This window comes from Miniopterus natalensis, chromosome 2, assembly GCF_054644295.1.
Source record: "Miniopterus natalensis isolate mMinNat1 chromosome 2, mMinNat1.hap1, whole genome shotgun sequence".
NCBI classification, from domain to species: Eukaryota; Metazoa; Chordata; class Mammalia; order Chiroptera; family Miniopteridae; genus Miniopterus; species Miniopterus natalensis.
In genome coordinates this window covers 165,448,521-165,471,880 of record NC_142082.1, presented here as the reverse complement: position 1 = coordinate 165,471,880, position 23,360 = coordinate 165,448,521, and the positions used below count along the sequence as shown (strand labels likewise).

The 23,360-nt window shown below is 44.9% G+C and overlaps 1 protein-coding gene across 2 annotated transcripts; it reads right to left on the bottom strand.

The window, feature by feature from the left end:
* Positions 1–319: 319 nt before the first annotated feature.
* On the bottom strand, positions 320–22,562 carry YBX3 (Y-box binding protein 3). Of its 2 annotated transcripts, XM_087814792.1 has the most exons (10): positions 22,307–22,562; positions 18,674–18,737; positions 17,626–17,659; positions 14,750–14,839; positions 12,878–13,000; positions 9,888–10,091; positions 4,275–4,372; positions 2,597–2,768; positions 1,824–1,923; positions 320–883 (listed from the first exon to the last, which is right to left on the bottom strand). In XM_087814792.1, the coding sequence occupies exons 1-9, from the start codon at positions 22,560–22,562 to the stop codon at positions 1,858–1,860; spliced, it is 1,107 nt and encodes a 368-aa protein (XP_087670918.1). In that variant the 3' UTR covers positions 320–883; positions 1,824–1,857. The 2 variants fall into 2 exon arrangements, with proteins under 2 accessions (XP_087670918.1, XP_087670919.1); XM_087814793.1 differs by lacking the exon at positions 9,888–10,091.
* Between the last annotated feature and the right edge of the window lie 798 nt (positions 22,563–23,360).

The following is a 23,360-nucleotide window of genomic DNA, read 5'->3' as shown; positions in this document are numbered from 1 at the left end:
GAACTACTAACTGTTCCATCACTCTAAAGGAAGCTGCTTAACCTAAATGCCATCCAGTCACCTCAATGAAGATCACTCAGAGGACCAGACAAAAACCAGGCATGCCTACTGCTGAACACGGACGCTAATTTGTCCATTCCCAGCTGCAGCCTCCAAAAGGAATCCCATCTGCTACCATCTCGAACTCAGACGCCCACAATTGTTAAATAGCACGAATGCACCTTTACGTCGGGCTTAGAGTTTACTACTAAGTCAAGCCAATGAAGTGGTGGGGGAAAAGACAACACGCTGATTGGAAAACATATTCCAGGTATGCAACTTTTCCTTTCAAGGGTAAAAATTTTATTTTTGAGGAACTTCATGCTGCACATTTTCAAAGAGAGTCATATAAGAAAGCAAAAAATGTTATCCTCCCCTCATCCTAGAAATAAATAAGAAGGGCATAAAATTTCTTTTTAAATCACGACACTTGGAAGTTTAGCACCAGCATCCAAAATGAACAGAAAAGGGAAAAAAAAAGCATTTACTATATATTTCAGGTTTCTTTGGCTGGGGTTCTCCCCATGTGATATTAATATTTCTTCTTTGAATTCATATTACCAAAACAGTAAAAACCAGGAAAAAAATATAAACCTAGTGGTTGCCAAAACTGGGGAGGTTGCTCTCTCATCTTCTGTGCGGGCATTCCAGGAAAAATTGCTGGAAACATTGGCTGACATTCTTGTTTTGTGCTTGTTTGTTTCGTGAAGAACAATCGTAAACATTCCAATGTCCACATCTTGGTTACTAGTCTTCCACTTTATTGCTTGGACGTTTCTTTGGTGTTGGTAAGGTCATGGTCTGCTTTTTGCTTTGTTTTTTGAATGGTAATTCTTTAGGTCACCTAGGAAAAAATTAAAATCAAACTTATAATGAGTAACAAAATGACCGAGAATTAAAGAATAAAAAGGCAAAAATAACCTGTTTTTCATGCAATTAAAAAAACAGTATTTCATAAGCTCTAAACGAAATCTACATATTTATCTTCCTTAGATTTGTAAACTGCACACTGCTTTAATGGAAACCCTTTTTCACGAAATATTTTTATAAACCAGAAGAGTCAGTACATAATAGTGAAAACCACAATGAAGTTAACAAGCTGACCTTTATAAAGAGGTTATTCTTTACTGCTCCCTGTTTAACCGCTTTCCAGGTGTTATCTCAGTAAATCTTTGTAAGGACCTTGGAGGGTAAGTCTAGTTGGTGTTCCCATTTTCCCAGGAGCAGACATCACTGAGGCAAGAGGGTAAATGAACTGCTGAAGATCGCCTAGCAAACGAGTAGCAGATCCTGCACTGGATGTACAGACCTCCTGGCTTGTACATATCCCACACTGCCTCCAAATAAATAATGTTGCTTATCAAAAGGAAAAGGGAAGGAAAAACCCCTCTAGTTTATTCTACAAATCAGTCTCCAGTTATTATAATGAGGTCTTGTCAGGCACTTTTAAAATTTTCAAATTGGCCACTAGGTGTCACAAAAGTAAAACTTTCAGAAGTTCTCTTACCTCGTATACCATATTAATACTATAATAGTTAAAAACTGTCTAGAAAAAAGAATTTGACCCTCTTCTGTCTGAATGTTTATGCTCCCAAAGCCTCACAAAAAAAGGGTCAATCTCAGAGACATTTAACCACCAAAACTTTCTTAAAAATCCCAATGGAGATGAGGGGATGGGCCAGGTGAGTCACAGAACTAGTTCAGACTGATTGGTGCTATTGCTGAGAAATCAATGACATTTAAAAGAAAGTATCAACTTAAGCTGGGGCTGCCTGAGCTCTTACCTGCTGATGGTGAAGGTGCCTGGGGAGCCTGGTGTTACTCAGCACTGCTCTGCTCGGTGGCCGGAGCAGGGTTCTCAGATGGCACATCACCTGCCTTGGTCTAAAACACAAAACAAATCCACAAATCAGATATGAATAAACTCAGGTGACAGTGGACAGTTCAAGACCAAAAGTTCTCAAAAGTTGGAATCCTTTTGTTTATGAAAGCAAAGCGCTGTGCAAACTTGTACCTACTCTCTAGTAAAAAATTAGTACCACCAAAGACTGGCTTCCTACACTAAGCACCACCACCCTCCATAACAGAAAGTCTATGATACCCAATTACTGTCCACACACTCAGAAGCGGGTTCCCCTCTGTAGACGTTGTCCTTGGTTTGGACAGCCCTAAACATTCTGCCTCTGAATCCCACCAGTACAGGTAATTCTCTCAGAGAATGTCTACTGAGTCAAACTCAAATATTTGACTTGTGTTATGTGCAGGGAATACTCTCTCTATATACATACGGACTTCAAATGAAATGTTAATATACATATAAATATATATATCTGAATATATATAACATATATAAGATGTTATATGTAAATAACTACACATAAATGTTACTTATAACAATAGTTTACATAAACTATTGTATAGACAGAAACATAACTTTACACGTCGTGTGTATTTCAGTGTCAGTAGTTAGACTATAAAACCACTCTTAGGACAGATACGGAAGCCTGACATGACGAAGGATAACCTGGCACCATCCCCTCCGGCTGGCGGGATTTACCTCTTTGCCATCTTGTGAAGGAGCATTAGGAGGACGGGGGCGACGCCGATAGTTGTAGGGGCGCCGGTACCCACGGCGAGCAGAGGGCTGGTTCGGACCATTGGCCGCCTGCTGATTCTCTTTGTCTTCAGCCTCCCCCACAGCTGGGGCAGGTCGCGGGCGAGGAGGTCCCCTAGAGCAGAGCACAGAACAAAAGGAGAAAAAGTGCAACCAGACGGGTCCTCAAGAACACAGGTTTTGTTCCTTTTTAGAGATTAAAAAAATTAGGTGATCGGGTACTTAATTGCTAGAATTATGCACAGGCTAATGCAGCAAATGGAACATAGTTTTGGGGGGGAACATTTCCCCCTTCATCTGAATACCTATTTGTAGTGACTAAACATATACTGAACACATACTATGTTCCTACCAGCCCCTCTGACAGGCACTGAGAAGCAAATCAAAGCAGAGCAGTGGTCTGGTGTCTGCCCTCCAGGAGCGGTTTAGTGGAGACCAGGGGTTAAACACGGGAAGAAAACTGACACCCCCTGCTACTGCCAGAGCCTGCGTTGGAGTGTTTCACGTTAAGTAATTTAATGGCAATGCTAATTCTGAGAGTCAGATTTACAGTGAGAAAACCGAAAGGTTGAGAGGGAGTAAGTCCTTGTTTGAACCCCACGGGATGGCCACGTTTCCAGGCCAAAAGGGTCAACTGTAACTTTTCCAGGATCACAGAGCTGGGAATCGACAGACTGGATTCACATACTGTCCTGTCCCCTTGGTTTTCCCTAAGACATTTTCCATGAAGTCTCTTTTGTTTGAAAAGCCCTTAGTAACTGATCATTAGGGTGACTACGTCTAACACGGGAATGAATGGTGCTGGGAAGAAGGATGTGGAGTGGTGCAAGCCCTTTCCCCACAACAAGCACTACCGTCCCCTTGCACCAGGCCCACACTGCCAGACTTCAAGGCGGACTAAATGCCATTCAGGGATGAAGACGTTTTCCACTCACCTCAAAGATAGTGTAAATATACAGGAAGGTTTATTATGGGCAGGAATAATATTTAATATTTATTGAGCACTTACTGTAGCAGGCACACCATACTAACTACCTCGGTTAGGTGCATTAAAAAGTTAACCCTGCTGACAACTGTAGCATATTCCTTGATGTCCAGTTTATAGGCCTGGTGATTAAGTCTCAGAGAGTTCACAAACTTGCCCAAGGAATTGCAGCTACTAACTGCAGGGCGGAAATTGAAATAGACAACTTCATCGATAGCCTGATTTAACCCTTACACTAGAGTGGCTTGGTGAACAGAATATTCAGCATCCCAAATAACCTTTGGCACTCAATCTTTCTCTAGTTGTAGCACAATCACTGAATTACTCATCAATTAATTTCTGCTTATTCCATTAAATGTAACAAAAATAAGTATTCATTTGTATCATGCCAAAGTTACCAAATACAAATAATGCTTTGATACGGGGGTAACTAAAAATTCTAATTGTTTAAATTAGGGGGGAAATGTCACAGGCCACCTGAAAGTATACACTGCAGAGTTGCCCCCAAACCTGGCCACGCAGTCAAAGCAGCCACACTGTTTTCTATTAAACAATAAACCCGCAAAACAGACCCTCATCCACTCGGCAGCCACTCACTAGTCCTTCAGCTGGTCACGCGTCAGTGACATTACATACCTACGGTACCTTGGACGGTAGGTTGGATTCCGATGAACAGGTCCCTGAAGCTGCGCTCCCTCTGGGACTCCATCCTTCATCTCTCCAATCTCACCGGCCTAGAAGGGAACAGAGCTGAAAATAAGTGACCTGCTACAGGATACAGGCAACAACACACAGCTGCACTCAGAATTCTTTTGAAAAATAGAAAACAAAATGCTTCCTTACAAAGCTGGGAACGCTCGGCCATAACAGTGAACTAGTTACTGACTAGATCTTTGTGAACGACAGAAAAGAAAGAAAAACTCGCTCCCACTAGAATAGTTTTCTGCCTTATTCCAGAGCAACTGATTTTATTTCACAAAATTAACATTTTGAAGTGCTCCATTCATCCCTTGAAAGCAAACCTACGGTAGAAAAGGAAATGCATTGTTACACTACTTTTGAGCAATGAGTATCTTTTCAATCTTTTCAAACTCAGAGCCACTAATTCTACAGACTAGGTTTCCCTTCAGTATCATTTAATGGTTTTACACTCAGGCCTCTCCCACACCTCTCAACCACACCTCCACCTCTCATTTCTTCCTTTCACAATTTCTCCCTTATATCTGTTTGCACTATTTATTTGAGTATAACATTTTTAAAAATAAAATACACTTTTCTTGATGATAAATTTATTTTAAGCTGGGGGAATAAAATCATTTTATTATAGAACTTCCAGGAGAAGCTATAAAAAAAACAAAACCTACCAACAACCTCTGAAATTCATTATAACACAGACACAATCTCAACCTCTTTTGCTCCCCCCCCGAAACTAACATCCCTTCCCTCTCCATATTTCACTAAGAAAAAAAGCAATCAGAAAATGACTTCTACATTCTTTCACTATCGAAATCTACCATGCTACCTACATCTGTATTAATTTTCCTCTCTCTCAATACACTGGATAAGTGGTCCAAGCTCATATCCACAGCCAACGCCTCTCTGACTCTTTACCCCTCCTTCATTGTGTATTTTCTCTCTTCTATTCCATCCTCTCCATCCAGGCATATAAACAGGCTGAAATAACACCCATCGTCATTTTGGATTATTTTGAAATAATCACAAACTTACATAAAAGTTGAATGTATAGAATCTAACCCTCAGGCCCCATTCCAATCTCACCAATAATGTTCTTCACAGTAAAAAGACCCACTTAGAACCACGCATTGAAGTTAGCTGCCTCTCTTTCTAACAGTTCTTCAATCTCTACTTGGTTTCCATGACCACAATGCTTTTAAAGACTACAGGCCAGGTATTTTGTAAAACACACCTCAGTGTGGGTTGCTGGGTGTTTCCCATGCTGTAGTTTACGCGCGGATGGCAGGGAAGCCACAAAAGGGACGCTGCAGTCTTCGCACTGCATCCTGTCAGGTGGCCAATGGCTTCGATTTGTACAGTGACAGTGCTTGCGCTGAGCAGCAGTTAAGGCGGTGTCTGCCAAGGGCCCCTGCTGTACATTTCCTCTTCCCCCCTTTGTAATTATGAAGGGTTTTGTAAATATTTCATTCCTCATCAAATTCTCAATACATTCATTCACTCATTCATTTACGTCTGTACAGACTCATGGTTTTCTCTTCTGTTCAATGGGTTATAATCTGTTACTATCATTACTGGCCAATGGGAACCCATTCAAGCTGTCTCATGTCCCTTTGACAGGTCTCCAACATTCCTTGAGTACCTCCTTGATCTCTGGCATGACAAGATGTTCCAGGCTCATATTGTACTTTCTCTGATCCAGATCTGAAATCAGCCATTTCTCCAAAGGAGCTTCCTTTTATTGGAGAATGGTATTCAGGAAGCTCAATGCTATCATGGTGTCACTGATTTCAGGCCACTTCAGCAAACAGAAATAAGGAACACACACACACACAAATACACATGCACACACTATATACTACACATCTATAAATGAGTGTATGGGTGAGAGCCAGTGTGTATGTGTGGCCTTTGACCTGCCCACCTAATGCATCATGAGGAAGTTGCTGGTGAGGGAAGGGGTAAGGGAAACCCGGGCAGAACTCACTCAATGTAAAAACAAAATCAAATCAGCCCCAAACCTTGCCCTAGCCTCATATCCCCCCCCCCCCCCATACTGCCCCATTTCTTTGACCTCCTTTACAGACAAGATATACTAAAGGAAACCCATCGCCACCACCACAGAAACCTCCTCAAAGGGGGAGAGAATACCGCTTCTCCCTCCCCCTTGGCTCTTGAGTTCCTTCTAATTAGATTTTTGTGCTCACCACCACTGACCTCCAAGTTACCAAATCCTCTCTTCAATTCTCAGCCTAACTTGCTCTACTTCCCCGCATTTCCTTCTTGAAGTACATTTTTCCTACCTGCCCCTTCACGCTGTCATTTGCTAGACCATCTTCCCAATCTGTAACTGTTGGTGCGCCTCAGAACGGAGTCCCAGGGTCAGTTTCTACCTTCACTCATTTTATAGTTAATCTCATTCTACACCATGCCTTTCAATGTTTTTGTTTTTGTATTGTTTTTTTCAATGTTTTTACTGATTTCAGTGAGAGAGAGGGAGAGAGAGACAGAAACAATGATGAGAGTCAGTGATCGGCTGCCTCCTGCACGCCCCCGACTGGGGATCGAGCTGGCAACCCGGGCATGTGCCCTGACTGGGAATCCAACAGGTGACCTCCTGGGCATAGGTGGACACTCAACCACTGAGCCACGCTGGCCAGGCCCTTTTGATGTTTTTATGTCTCCAAAGTTATATCTAGCCTCATTTCTTTCCTTCAGGTTCCCTTCAGCCTCTGTACTTGCCAATCCCTCTGCCATGCATGCCATTCCCACTACCCTAGTAACTCACTCCCTTGCATCCTTGGGTCTCTTCTCAAATATAGCACCAGACTGTCAAATACCTTATCTAAAATGGCACCTTCTTAAGCCACTTTCTACCTCTTGACTCTGCTTTGATTTGGGGTGTATTTTGTTTTTGCCTACCTGACATCTCCACTTGGAGGTAAAATTTAATGTGAGGAAAAGACTTCACACTATGATTTCCGCCTCACCCCCAAACCTAATCTTTCTTCAGTCTTCCTGTATTTGTGTAAATAGGAAGCCTTAGAGGTATCCTTTACTCCTAACATCACACATTCACTCCAGCACCAAATGCTGTCACTTTTCTGTTGAAAACCTCGCCTAACCTGACCACTTACCACACCTCCACTGCTAGCACTTTCACTTACGCCATGATCCTCTCTCCACAGGGAATTATAGTGGCTCATCCCCCTACTGGTTGCCTCCTGTGCTCCAGCCTCTAAAAACAGTCCAATGATCTCTTAAATAGGTTTCTTCCCTGTTTAGATTCCTTTACTGGCTTTTTAATCACATTTAGAGTATGTCAACAGTTCCTATCACGGTCTACCAAGCATGCCTGGTCTGCCCTAAGCTATCACCCTAATCTCACCTCCTAATCCTCTCCTCTCCACTCATACCGTCCCAACCACAAGGTCTCTCTTCAGTTCTCTGAATAAGCAAAAGCTGCTTCTTCTCTAGAAACTCTGATTAGCAAAAAAAAAAAAAAAAGAGAGAGAGACAGAAACAGCCATTAACACGGATAGACGAGAAGTGTTTACTGGAACGACAGAATGGGAAGAGCATGGGTAGACATACTGAAGCTCTACCACTTTCTGCCCATGTGACCTTAGGTAAATGTTGCTAACTTTTTAAAATACTCAAATCTCTTCATCTGCAACAACCACAACAGTATGGGAACCCACTGCCAACTTCATAAAGCTGCAGGGAGGCCTGAATAATTTAATTCAAATGTCAACCACTTGGGAGATGCAAATCAACGTTACTCCCTTTCCTCCATCATATACTTATTTTCTCAAAGACTACAAATAGTTCATATTAGCTCAGTAACCAATTCTACTTAATTTTCAAACACACAGAATTATTACCTTTTAAAAAAATGGAAGTCATCTGGTCACTGACCATGCTATATTACATCCTTTACATAAGGGGAAATACTACTGGCCTGTATATTATTAATTTTTCCTATTGTATCCAATAAATCTCATAGTTCTGTATATAATAAGAAATGTTAGAAAGACTTTTCTATTTGACCTCAATTTTTACCATCTAGAGATCCCTCTATACTTTTAAGTCATCACACTGATAACCTTAAAGTGGCCTAGTTTTGTGGAAGAAAGTTTTAGGAATTTTCTCTTGATGCCATTGGTTAGCTTACTCAGTGAACATCCAAACATGGCGTTTATTAGAAAGATTCTAAGGAAAACTGTTGAAAAAAGTCTAAGAGAGCTTTTACTTCAGATATGGAAACTAAAGTAAACAATTCAGCCCAAGTTAAAACAACTACATGCAGTTATCGGAATAAGCATATGTTTTCAAAATTAGTTTTCAACCAGCTTCTGCAAAGGATGTACTACATGGTACTAAAGAATCACTTTGCTCTCAACCTTCAGGTCCTAAGGTGAAATATACTTTATTTCCAACAATACAGAAAAGAATCATCATGTTCTCAAAAAATGTGATAAGTGTGTATGCTAAATACTAAAAACGATTGTTTCAGGAAGGCACTAACACACTAAAAATAAGTGTGTATGACAACCTCACTGACTCTTCCTGTCCTCACTTCCTAGAAGCCCCAAGTGCTGCCCTAAAGAAACCTACTATGCCTCATGTACCCAACCTCTCCATATACGTAAGTCCAGTCGTTATTTTTAGCACATTTGTCAGGGACAGCTGTTAAAGAGTGAAGAGAAAAAACAAGAAGCAATGCAGAAAGAACACAGTCATGCACGACGGGACAGGAGAAGGGTAGCAAAGAACAGACTGAACATAATGTTCAGTCAAAACACTTACTGGGAAAACAACCCAAGGACACTAAGAGGAAGCATTTGTCGCTGGTGATAACAGAAAATGATGGCCTCTCCTAAGTTTTCCACGATTCTGGGGACTGCAAAGTTGGTGTCAGGCTTATTAATGACAGGCCAAGTTCACAATGGTTGTATCAATATTTTGTGGATTAAAAAAAAAGAAAAAAAAAGAGGAACAAGCCAATCATCAGCCACCTCCACCCTCTGGAAGGGTTTCTTAGCAACACCACCGCCTCACCGGAACTGAGGGCTTCATAGGTGCTGGCTATCCCGAGGCATCACACTAACCTCTCTGCCTCTGCTTTAATCATAAGCCCCGTGGTGGAGGCACATAATTATCGCCATTTAACGGCTAAGCAAGTTAATCTCTCTCAAGTTTGGTTTTCTCAAAAGCTCACAGATGTTAAGCGGCAGAGACAGGATTCGAATCCAGGCCCACCTGGCCCCGGGTCTAAGCTCTTACACACACTGCCGGTCTCTGCACTTTCTTTCTTCCGTGACCTGGGGACTGGACCCTCCCCGCCAGGGTCCCCAGCTCGGGCCTGGCTCGCGGCTGTGCTTTCAGAGGCTGCTGCAGCGAAAGGCTGCAAGGCCCGGGTCCGGGCCGGCTCCCGCAGCACCGGGGAGCCACAGCACGTTCCGTCTCCCGTGGCTGGAGGAGGAGGAGGAGGAGAGGCGGAGGAAGGACGGAGGGGTGAGGGCTGCCGAGGAGGAGTCCCAGGTGCGCTGTTACCTGCATTCTGCTGGGATGGGGATAGACCCGTGAGCGACGGTCAAAGGTCTGTCCCACGTGGTAAGGCGGGAAGCGCCGCCGGTACTGAGGGCGATACTGGGGGCGGCGCAGCTGGCTCCGGGCCCCAGGGAACTGCCCGTCAGCGGCGGGGGGCTCAAATCCTTCACTGCTGCCGCTCCCTTCCTCCTCCTCCTCCCCAGCGTACTAGCGAAGCAAAGAAACAGAGGTTCAGGGGGGGTTTCAGCAGGGGCAGGACCGGGGAGCACCCCTGAGGATGCCTGTCACCAAAAGGAAAACACCCTCCCAGGAAGGGTCGTCCTTTTACACAGCAAAGTGCACTTAGCCCAGGTTCTCCTGGGATCGCCTGGGATCGGCCACATGAGGATTAAAGTGGATCTATGCAGATAAAATACCAAGAAGCAGAAAAGCAAAAGCAATCCATCTATAATCATTTTAAGGCCCTGGATTAGGGTCGATGAGCACCGGCTGACCCACCACCCAAAGAACATCTACAATGTTTATAACATGTAGCTCGGGCCACATGTGTGTCTCCCAACATTCGCCACCCACCGGGGCAAAGTCAGGGCAACTCAAAAAAAAAGAATGATGTTTTGCAGTGTTATCAACAGTTTGTTCTGCACAGTATACTTCCCGGAGCTGTTTTCAAAGTGCGGACAGGGTCTCCGTAACCTTGCAGGGGGTTATCAAGGTCAAGCTATTCTCATACGCTATGAAGATGCTATTTGCCTGTTCCCCTCTCATCATCTCATGAGTGTGTGGTGGGATCTCCCGGGGCTACAATGACGTGGTCTCAGCAGACTCCATGCAGGAGATAAGAGAATTCAGCTGTCTTCTATTAAACCAAACGTCAGAGATTTGCAAAAATATCAAGCAACACCACTCTTCTCACTCAATTTTTAAAAATATAGCTTTCATTAAAATGTTATTTATGTTTACATGTAATGAATTTATTTTACATCAACTAAATATTTTTAAAATTTCTGCCTTAATTTCTAATATATAAATTTGAATAGACATAAACACATATAAACAAAGACTCTGGGATCCTCAATAATATTTGAGCATATAAATGGGTCCAAAACCCAAAGTTTAAGAACCACAAACTCTTATGGCATGATTTCTCTATATATTTAAGAATAAAGTTTTAATTGCATTTTAATTGATGGTAATAAGTAATAGACTCAAGTAGTTTCTAAATATAGGTCTTACTAACAAGGAATTGTTCACTCACTGTATAATTTTTTGCTGTACTTAAACTACCACATCATATATTAGTATTTTATATTTCAAAATAAAAATTAACAACCAAACATCCCTCAAAGAATTTATTTTAAATCTCCTTGAGGGATATGCAAACACCAAAGGCAGTATTAAGAGAAGTAACAATAGTTATTAAAAATAAATTGAAAATTAACAAAATAATGACCCATTTCTTCTGGAGGGTGAGGATATTTAAGTTTTTGAACCTTCAGTTCATGCCCAAAGAGGCAGCTGAACTCCCCAACAGGAAAAGCTGCAACGACAGCCTGAGCCAGTCCAGTTTCAGACAAATCGAGCCATTCTACACGTGTAAAACCTGTCTCAGCTACGATCCCCAATTACATAGACATATTAGCATAAGAAATGTTCACCAAAATATTAAGTATGAGACTTCATAAACTGGTTCTTTTTTGGCTTTTCTGTATCTTTGGAGTTGTGCGCGGCCAAATCTTCCATTGTTACAACGTAAGAGTAATGGCACCACCATTAGCAAGCACGCTCGTGAGCCCTGAGGACTTAAAAACGTTAAAACAGAAAAACTTCATGCACACTTTCAGAAATTCTGGCATTTCTAAATATCTTTAACATGCGTGGCTTCAAATTTCCAGCTGAGTAGAAAAGTCTTTAAAGGGAAAATTTTCACTAAAGGTTCTACCCCTTTTACTTCTGAATTAACCTAGGAATCAAAATAATCACAACTAGAGCTCTGGGAATCTGGTGAACTTGAGTTAACCTGAGTAGTAGCTCATTCCTACCTCTACCCCCCGCAGAGCTTATTATTAAAAAACAGAACAAGTAAAACATGGGTAAGAAAAATACAGAAACAGAAAAACAAGATGTCATAAGCAATCTGATAAAAATCAATTGGGCAGGGCGAGAAAATGACAGAATGAAGAGGGAAAGCGTTCTGCTAAAGCAGAAAGATTACGGTGTCAATCCCAGGCGCTAATTCTAGAAACATCAAAAAGCAATTCAAATTTATAGAATCCTAATGACCATAAATGAAAGGGGTTCTTTGTGGGTGCTTTGACAGTATTTATATTGAGCCTAAGAAAGCTCTAGCCAGACTCGGTTGTAAACCCTTTTACCTGGATTGGCGCCAATCTGAAGAACCAAACATCAGGAGAATTACTTACTACTTCTTTACTTTAAAATAAAGTGAATGCTATCCTGAATAAAATAGCCACTTTCTTGCAAATTTAGTGTTTCTGTGGCCAATACTGCTTATTGCCTATTCCAAAGCTATCTCCATTCTTCTTCCTTGCCAACCAAACGCTGATTTTCTTAGAGGTCAACAGTGCCAGTGCCAAGGGATGAACCACAGGTTTCAGCCCGTCACGGAATCCCGTCCCCTTTACCAGTAGAAGCCCCATGACCAGGCTATGGCCCAACGGAAGAGCCCGATGAAGACACTGCCTTTTTGACAACCTTGGCACAGCCTACCTTAGTTAAGCTTTCTTGTTACAAGATAGTTAAACGCCTGTTACTTGCAGCCAAGTACATACAAACTGATACAACTTTTCAAATGGCAAGTTTCGAATGAAACCAGTGGCTATGGACAAATTGTGGGCACAAAAAATTTCCCATCAGGAAAAAAAATCATCTTTGTGTCTCCAGAAGATACAGTATTTATCTGCTGTAAGAATGTACACTTAATTTCAGATGTGAACATTTTTTCTATCACTGGTTAGGAAGAGAGACCAACGTACATTACGGGGAGGTCCACGGCGTCTGCCATAGTAGCCACGTCTGTAACGGCGCCGGTCGGCGGCGTAGCGGCTGCCTTCTACAGGAACTCCATCTGGGCCCGTCACATTGGCTGCCTCGGCACCCTGAGACACACAGCAAAGACAGCTTCACAATTTAAAACAGGCTAAACGCCCCCAAACAGCCTCAGACAGCCAGTGTTAAAGACTGGCAGAGCATACTAACAATTCCTATTGTTAGACCTCAAAAATATACCCAAGTTTTGATAAGGGGAGCAAGGTATTTGATGTCCTGATTGAAATGCAGAAGCTTGTCTGCTCTTACACAGCCCAGCTCTGCCTTCTTGTTTGGCCACACTAAGTTCATGAACAGTATGTACCTCTTTGAAGAACACAAACTGGTAAACATAACACAACTGTAAAAGAAGCAGTGCTAGACCAGGAAGGATATTCTTCAGTGGAAAACAACTGAGATCATGGCATCTTCCTAGAAAATGTTGAAACCTAGTTTGCTCTAAGAGGTACCAAGAAAATCCCCTTTCATGGGCTCACGTGGCTCTGTCCAGCAATGACCAAGAGTGAAATTGGCAGCAATGGGAAAGAAGGGTCCTTGGTTTAGTAACAGTCCCTCTTTAGACCTTCCTGTTTTCCTCAGAGCAGACCTAGTGTTCTTATTCTCACATGGACAAATGAATAAAATAATGCTTCAAACATATAAAAAGTTAAAGAGGACTCAAGAGTATACTTCACACCCTACATAAATCTGCAAAACCTCAAGTTCTGAAACAGGTAAAATCAACCTGACAAAACAGAGTATTAGAGATCATTAGAGGCCAGTATTTGCTGGTGGGTGATTTGAAACTCCAAGAGATTTGCAAGACACTCTGGGGATCAAATCAGCAAAGACATCACTTAGATTACTATATTAAATGAAATAAAGCATTTTTCTCTCAAAGCAGAACAATTTGGGAGCCACTAAGAATATGGACTATAGAATGGTATCTATGTATGTATCTGGAAAAAGCACATGCATGGGAGTTGACTAATCATTCACTTGGTTAAGTTTATAATTCAGTTGCCACGATTAACTGCCACAGCGGTTGTACCACATATGGCTTTAAAATGTTTTTTTTTTAATGCTATGTTGTTTTACTGATATCTATAGTAAACTGCTGATTAAAACCTGGTGATGCATTTCAAGATGATCAATTAGCTTCATCTGAACAAAGCTGTTACATAGTCCATCAAGAAGCCTCCAGCTTTCCAAAATCCAAGCCAAAGAGAAAACACAATGCATTCAATCTGAATCTTCTTTTATTGAGAGTAAAATATTCTTCCCTGTGTATTACTTGTATTATTAACCCTTTGCGGTCGTATTAAATTTGGACATGGGTGTCGTACTGGTTGGAATTAAGAGCTTTCAGAAAAATTATGAACTGATACATGAATGAACAGAGTTAAGATTCGTACGGTTCCTTGCTGTGGTGGCTGAGAGCAGACATACAACCGCAACGGTAAACAGCTTTGGTGGCTGAGAGTAGACAAACGACCGCAAAGGGTTAAAAATCACAGCCTGAAAATTTTATTTGCATAAAACAAGTTAAATTTTAATCTATTTAAAATATGTTTGGTATCAAAATAAAAATGTCATTAAATAGGGTTCATCATTTATTAAATGAGAAATTAAAATGTTCTTTTATAATATATATCAAAGAATGTTTATAACGGCATCCACTAATCAAAGTCACTTTTTCCTGTTACACACATACAAAAAATCCAAAGTAATGTGAGTTCATAAGGGGCTGAGAGAGCATTTACTCTGCAAGAAAACCAGGTGGCAGCCCACTTTCATACCCAACCACAACTTTCTCTCACCTTCTCTCCTTCAACCACATCAAACTCGACAGTTTCTCCATCTCCTACACTGCGCAGGTATTTCCGTGGGTTGTTCTTCTTGATGGCAGTCTATAAAGAGAAGAGACATTCTAAATAAAGTATATGGCAATACTAGTAACATTTCATCGCTTTGGGTTTACTGGGCATATGAAAGAAACTGCTGACCTTATTACTTTTTAAAATCACTGCTCTCCTACTAACCTCAATTTCTAAAACAACAACAAAATGAACAAAAACCCCACACCCTATAAAAACTGTTCTACAACATTACTTTCTTGATTCATGTTATCCTTCAAAGTTCATCCTGGTAGGTGGGTTAAACAGACTGTGTAGTTACACTGTTACAGCCTCATCACTTCAGTCATGACACTGGATATATTAGTTCCCTCAAACTAGCAATTATCTACGATTCAGGCTGTAGGTCCATCAGTGGAGGGCGGGGCGGGTGCCTTCATGAAATCTCACACACACACACACACGCATGCACGCATCTTAGGTATAAAGGTTTCTGTAGACAAAAGAAACTGATAACCTCAAAAAGTATTAAAGAATGTGTGAAGGGGAGAAGAGAGGATGAAAAGGAAAAAGGAGTCAGAAAATGCCAAGGGGTATTTCTGATAAAATACACAAAATTACTCAGGAATCAGGCCTTTCCCCCACCCCCGCCCCCATCCTATGGGTAAGGAAACATGAAGCTAATCAGTGATGTATCTGCGGCCTGGGGAGAGGGTAGGTGGGGTGGGGCACGTCCCTGTGCTGCAACCATATGTCTATTCAATATTTTCCACCACACCATGCACACGTCCCTGACAATACATGAAAAGGTTAATAAAGATGTTATCCTGCATTAAACATCTGCACCTAAACATCTGCTGATGAACAGACCTTTCTTTTTTCAACCAGCAGAAGGAAGTGGACTGACTCCTGCAACGAATTTCCATTTCCTTGGCTGGTATCTCTAAATAGTTAAAGGGGCTCCGAGTTTCTATGGAACTAGGTCAGCCTTATTTTATAAAGCGATTAGGAGAGTGTAATCCAGCCCTTCCCTTACTCTTGAGTAGGAGGGAGGGGGAAAAAAATAAAAGAATGAGCCAATGGAGACTTCACCCACAGAGGAAGGAGGCAGCTCGGGACAGGATATGTGCGCACGCAGCCGGAGCACTGGGCCATTCCAAAGCCAGCCCCTCCCTGCCGGCTCTCCCCTTTTCCTGTTAGACTGGGCAGGCCTCAACACAGGGAGGTGACTCACCACACAGCCTCACAGCGGCTGGAATCAGGTCACAGGCTCGCTCACAGCCTGGCGAAGCTGGCCACCAGCACAGAAACTTGTGAGGTCCTTTTACTCCAGCAGTCGCCAAACGCAGAGGCCTTACCCCAAAAGGTCTATTAACCTCCTGGTATCATAGCCAACACTTCCTGTCAGTCTGTTACAACTTTTAAAAAGTCATCGTATGTGAACAGCAACAAAAAATCTACCCAAGTTATCTGGGTACAACTGAAATATATCCAGTCAAGCGGATGTATAAACAATAGAAACCACAACCGGGGAGCTTATTCTTAGCTATCACTATCTCCAGTCACCATCCCCCAACACACACACACACACACACACACACACACTCCCCTAAACAGAAGAAAACAAAAACACTGCAAACCAGATGCTTGACAGAGCCCGGCAGGTCAATGTGGAAAGTACCTGCCCCTATGCTTCCCTGCTGTCTTACACTAAGAACTACACAAATACTTGAGACAACCCACTGAAAACTGAACACACAGAAAAGAACAGTAAGGGTATTTTTTCCTTTTAACCTCTTTTGTAAAGTAAGCCCAGGATACATGATAATGGAATTAATAACATCCTAGGCTAATAATGTAAAAGACAGACAGATCCTGCAGCAGAGAAGCCCGTCTTTTCCACGTTAGCCACTTTCCACATTTGCTTCGAGGCTGAGGGAGTGTGGGCCTTCGGGCCTGGCCACGTGCTAACCACGCCTCCCCTAAACAGGGGTGAGGAAGATCCCAGGAATGGGGAGTCTTCTCACGTCTCACACATACACACGCCCTAACCATCAGCTCTGCTGTGCTGTTTACTTCAAATCAGAGCGGCTCTGATAGAGGAGCTTTAACCAACACCCACCCAGGCAGAAGCCAGATGGGTTCTGGCCAAACACTAAGGGGAACCATACAGTCAGGAGAGTAAAACACCAACACAGAAACAAGGTTTTTGCTGAGGACTCAAAGACTTTAAAAATTAAAAAGTGGTCTAAATACTACTTCATGCCATTCAAAGACAAAAGCTGTTTGAAAACAGTTACTATGATGAAACAGAAGAGCTTATCTGCCAATCTTAAAAGGTAGAATTGAGCTCTTTTGCCAAAATAAAAAACACAGAAAGAGTTTAGGATAGTGAGCACTCTCCCTCCTAGGAGCACACCTGCCCTTTCCCTTCCCCTCTCCTTCCCCCTCAGGTGCGCCAACTCCTAAACTCTAAGGGACCCCAGGACACTCGCAACCAGGGGAGCAAAGGGCAGCAGCTTGTCCTGGGCTAACCGGGACCTGTCTCCAAGGCGCCCTTTTCTCCAGGGAGCTGACAGCCCGGCCTCGGCTCACTTCTTTCCCATAACTCTTTTCTATGGAGTCAAAGCAGCCCCACCTAAGTCTCCTGTTGCTTCTGCTATCGAGGCCCTTTCTTGTTTTACTGTCCCCAGCTTTAATAGACATACTCTCAAGATAAAATAAAAGAACTGTTTAAGAAGCACCTAGGGTGGAATGATGCCCACGACTCCTTTGGGGGATGGGAGAATAGCACAACCCCTCTCTTCACACATAAAATACAGCATTTATTACCCTCTTACCTGATGTACAAATACATCTTCTTTGGTGTCATTTCTGTTGGAAGATAAAAAGAATACAATTAAAAGGTACTAGGTATGTGAAGAAAAACTTAAACAGATGTTTTAAGAGTCTAGATCCCAAGACTTCAAGACACAACACAACATAAATTCCTTTGTTTAACCTCTAAACTCAACTCAGATGCCTGGAATCACGCTCACTGCGACGGCCTAAGCCCCCAAGGCAGCCACCCTACTCCTGCGCATTACCATAGCGCTCAGACCCCAGGGCACAGGTTCAACACACACAACCACCCGCATCCTCTCATCTCTTCCTAAGTCCCGTGGTGTGTAACCAGAGCCCCAGACTTCCCTCCCAGCAAAAGCAAAGCAAGACAGTGAAAAGGACAGGGCACAGCTGTGAACGAGGCTCTCCTTACACTGAAACCAAAAACAGTCCCCAACCATCACCCCCCACCCTAACTCACCCCGCCCCCCTCGCCAAAACACACAAGGGAGAAATTTTTTTTTTAAGAAGGGGTGGTGGGTGGAATGGAAGGGGGAGCAAAGAAAATGATAACATTATGTAAAAACATACTACTCCCAACAGCCTGCACTTACACTCTCATTCTTATATGGTTAGAAGTTACCATGGTTTAAAGAAAACACCAGTTCCTACACAGGGCCTGGAACAGACCTGGGTGACAGCTCCAGCTCAACTGCGCACTAGTTGTGTGACCTTAAAAAAGTGGCTTAACCAGTCTAAGCCTCCATCTCTCCATCTCTGAAATTATGGATATGGACTCGCCTGCCCTAGGCCCTTCCCATTTCTGACTTATCCCCCACCTCGTTTTTTTCTTTTAATGACTGGATTTTATAAAATAAGTCACTTATCAGTGCTCTGGCAATGTATTTTAATTAATATTTAATGACCAGTGGCTTAGAAATAAGGGTATTTACAGTGCTTACAAATCTTAACACTTTCACAAGTCATTAAAAAAGTACGGTAAAGAATTTATAACTACTGGTACCACAACATAAGTATGTATTTAAAACACAGAGATACACATACCGATTTATAAATCCGTATCCATTTCTGACGTTGAACCATTTGACAGTGCCAAGGACTTTGGTGGCTAAAATAGGATTAAGCAGATAAATTAGTATCTGACTTACAAAGAGATAAAGCTCATATCACTTCAGGTCTTGATAGCATTATGTAAAACCTAAACACACCAGAGGAAACCACTGAAAGCTTAATTCCAAACTGTGATAGACAAAAAGAAAATGGATTAAGTGAAAGTATTATAGGGAAATACTTTTCAGAAGAATAAACCTTTCTTCCCTGTTAAACTTTCCAGTAAAGTCATAAGATAAGGAGTGGTCATAAGTCTATTTGGTTCTACAATAATTAAAATTGAGAAACTGTTTAAGGAAAAAAAAGGTCTTTAAAGTTTTAGACACTGAAAAATGTTTAAAGTGCAAAAGAAGGGTCACAATGAAAGATAGATGAACAAATGACCTTAACGCAGCATGTTCACACTTTGAGATACCTGCACATTTTATCAAGTGAGATAGCAGCTCCTCGTTAATAGTTAATCTACAAAGATACAACATAAAGTAACTTGTCTAGTTGCCAGCTGGGGGCCTATCAGGAATAAAAAGTAATAATAGAACTGATGCTGTCTCAATCCTGTTCTGTACTCACCACCCTGAGACATGATGTAACAGGCCAGGCCTTTTCAAACCACAATGATGAATTTGGGCTGCTGTTTCATTGTTTACCTTACTCTCTGCAGTTGGTGGGAATCAAACTCAGCAGGTGCTATAAAATTGTCCTCTTAAACTTGATTATGGTCTCTACTTTCCATCATGAGTGAGACCACTCCTGTACCCCCAATTATAACAGAATTTTAAGAGAAAACCAACAGTATGGTCATATAACCTATAATTCACAGATTGATAATTATTCCAGCCATCAGGCATGATTTGAGATGACTTGTTTAAATCAATCATGAATGCCAAATTCAGCACCTCTAGGAAATGCCTATGTCTAAATTCAGGAAACGCATAAAGCAATTATCAAGACTCAATGAAACAGGAAATGTGACAATAGAGTACACACACAAAAAACTTAGTAGAGAATGAAAGTAACAATTAACATTAATCCATGCTACCTCTCTAGGAGATACAAAATTTATAATTTCCAAGGATAAACAATAAGGATTCCTTTAACTCAAGACTAAAATAGTAATTAGGACTTACTTGGCTGTGGGCAGGGCAATTTCTGAGAGTTGTTAGGCTGATATACTTGAGGAAATATTTTAGCTCTCTTTGTAAAAAGAAAAAACCTATTCTTTAAGCCTTCAATCATTCAGCCCACTACTGACTGAGCAATCTCTAGGTTGACACCAAGAAAGCAAGATCTCTCCAATGAACAGATTAAACCGTTCGTTGGAAGCTTCAGTTTTAGGCCATTCTAACTAGAGCAGTAGGGCAAAGAAGGAAAAAAAAATTGTGTTTTAGATCCAAATGTTCACAGATGTGGCCTGTTTTCGATAAATCATAGGCTTTTGAGCCATACATTATTTCAAATGATTTTGCCATTTGTGCCTCCTTTCATTTGCTCTAATTAATGACCTAGGAAAACATAAAGGGACTGTTTTTGACTCAATTTCATCTAAGTCAATGTCTACCACTGTCAAAGGAATAACCTTGATGCTAATATAATAGAGGAAAAGATAAAAAATGATTTTCAACTTTAACTTCAATCAAGGCTAAAGGTTCTTCTCACTCCGCAGTGTAGTTTAAAAATGTTTCCTAATTCCGCAAATATTTCCAAGGACTTCACATGGCCAAACACATTCATGCACACTTCTTCCTTCAAAACCATAAACTCACTCACATATACAAAGGGTGAAAGGGAGGCAGAGGAAGACCGTAGGGCTTCCCTAATGTTCAGCAGAAGAGAGTGTTGTTTCACTCAGGTAAGCTACTTTTCTGGCCTATGGCTGCCGGTCCGAAGTTACAGACTGTAAAAACCAGAAAGAGAGGATCCAAACCCGGGATTCCAATGCAGCCCGCCCTGCGCCTGGCACATTGTAGACACCCATGTGTTTGCTTGGCAAAGGAAAGGAGATGGCAGGACACAGTGGACAGAGACAAACAGCGTGCAAGTGTCACGGTGAGACCTGGGAGTTGCAGTGGAAAGATCAAAGACTTGCAGACCGTCACCAGGATGTAGCAGAGGCTTAACAGCCATCGGTGGCTGACAAAATTAACTTTATCTGCTTCCTTCACCTTTAACAATCCAGGTTAGTTTAGATCCAGAAGGGTAGAAGGATTAAGAGAAAAACTGCAAAATTCCCTTCACACAAACAGGAAAGAAAAAGGAAGAAAAAGTGGGATTATGTGACCGCCTTGGATAACCCAGGGCTGTGGCTCCCAGGCACGTGGCCTGAAGCGCTCCGAGGGACCCTCGCTGGAAACACCCCAGTTCAGCGCTGGCTAGACTTCAGCAACTTCTGGCCCAGCAAAATGAGGGCCATTTTCTTTCTTGCCCCACACTGGTTGCGCCGAGCACGCTGCCGGCAGTGAGTGAGTAAAAGCGCCGGAACCACCAGGAAACGGGCCTCCCAAGCAGGGGGCGCGGAGCCACCCCGCTTCCCCCGCATTATCCCCTTCATTTCCTCCCCGGACCCCGGGAGGCGAGATCAACCCCCCACCGCCCCAAGTGCCGACGCCTCCCCGGGGCACCCCACATCATCTCAGCGCTCCCGCCCGCGAGGGCGGACGGCGGGGCGCGCCCCGAGCCTCCGCCACCCACCTGCTCGGTCCCCGCGCCGAGGCCCCGCAGCGCGTCCCGGAGAAAGCCCTAAGCGGGGGCAAACCAGCGGCCCCCGCCCCGGCCCCCGCCCCGGCCGTCGCGCCCGCCCACTTCCTCTCGCAGCCACGAGCCCGGGACGGGGACGCGCGGCGCTCACGCCGAGCCGGGCGCCCGCGGGGCTCTGCCCGCGCTCGACCCCGGGACGCGGCCCCGGGAGCGGCCGGGAGGCGGCGGGACAGGGTCTTCGCGGCGGCGGACACGGGGGGGGGGGCCACGAGACCGAGACCCAGGAGGGTTGCAACACCCCTTCCCAGCATGTGGCCCACAGGAGCATGGCGCCCGCGCCGTGCCAAAGCGGGAAGGGCGTCGGGGACGGACACCTGAGCCTCCCGGCAGGAGGCCCTGTCGCCGTCCCCCTCCCGTCTCCCGCTAGCGCCTCGCTCCTGCCCCAGAGGAAGCCCCGTCCCCACCCCGACCTCAGCCGGGGCTCCGCAGCGCCCGCCCCACGTGCCTGTCCCCGCCCTACATCCATCTCCATCCCCTCCCGGGGTCCCCTCCCGGGGTCCCCTCCTCTCCTCCGGGGGCCCGAGCCGCCCCCGCCTCGGGACTGCGCGACAGGGACCGAGGAGGACGCCGCCTGCTGGCGCAGGGCCAGGAGGGACGCGCACCGGCCGGCGCGGAGCGCGGGCGCCACGCGCTCACCTGGGGCGGCCTGCGGGGCGGCGGGGCGGCCACCTGCGCCGCGGCCCGCGTCCTGGGAACCCGGCGCCGGGCCCCTCCCCAGGGGAGCGCAGCTGGAGATGCCCGCACGTGCTCGGCGGCCGGCGGTGCCCGCCCCGCCCGCCCGGAGCGGCCCCCGCGCTCCCGGGAGTGACTCACCGAGAACTTTTTTCTCCGCGTCTTCGCCGCCGGCGGGGGCCGACGAGGCGGGGGCCGCGGGGCCCGGGGGTGCGGGGGTCGCGTCCCCGCCGGGGTTTCCCGCGACGAGGGCGGCGGGCGCCGTGGCCGCGGCCGGGGGCGCGCCGCCGCCCGGGCTCTTGGGCGCGGGGTCCTGCGGGGCCGCGGCGGCCGCCTCCGCCGGAGCCTGCGGGAGGGCGCTGGTGCTGGTGGTGGTGGCCTCGCCCGCCTCGCTCATGCCGCCTCCTCTGCGCTCTCGGGCACCTCGGTGGCGGTTGGTCGGCGGTTAGCGCGGCTGGTGGTCGCGGCGCCGGCTCGCTCTCGGGCCGGTGCGGGTCTCGCGGGCGGCGGCCGGGGTCTCGCGGCGGCGGCGGCTCGAGCTCTCGGGCTGCGCGCTCGCTCTTGGGCTCCTCGCTCGATCTTACTGCCCCAAAAATGGCCCCGCACAAGTTTTTCTAGGCGGCGCGCGGGCCGGGGAGGGAAGGGCGGGCGAGGGAAGAGGGTGGGGAAAGTTGGCTCCGAGCTGGGCACCGACTTCATTAGCATTTAAAGGCGCCTGGTGCCCTTTGCAGCCCCCCCCCCCCCGCCGGGGGCCGGGGCGCGGGGCCGAGGCGGGGCGGCGGGGGCGCCGGGGTCTCGGCGAGGGCGCCCCCTCCCGGGCGGAGAGGGGCGGGGGGCCTCCTCCCCCGCACCCCCGGGACACCTGACGCCGGCCCTAGGAGCCGAGAACCGAGCATCCAGATGACGCCGCGCTCCTCTCCGCAAACACTTGTTTTCACTCAACAGTTATCAAGCACCGGAAGCTATTTGATACAGCAATTAAGAACTGAAATGATAAAATCGTAAGACTATCTGGCAACTTAACTCCTGCAAGATAAGTTACGGATAATTTCATCTATAACCCACAGGTGAGGTGAAGTCCAACCCTGAGAATTCATGTGACTATCAGAGTTTACACCCATTTAACAGAACAAATAATGAGCTGTTAATGTGTTTTTAATATTGTAGTTTAAAAAAAAAAAAACAAAACCTGAAT

Coding starts and splice junctions, on each gene's coding strand:
- YBX3 (XM_087814792.1), bottom strand. CDS start 22,562: ATGAGCGAGGCGGGCGAGGCCACCACCACCAGCACCAGCGCCCTCCCG. Junction 18,738..22,306: donor CGCGGAGAAAAAAGTTCTCG/GTGAGTCACTCC, acceptor ATCCTATTTTAG/CCACCAAAGTCCTTGGCACT. Junction 10,092..12,877: donor GCCGTGGACCTCCCCGTAAT/GTACGTTGGTCT, acceptor TTGCTTCGCTAG/TACGCTGGGGAGGAGGAGGA.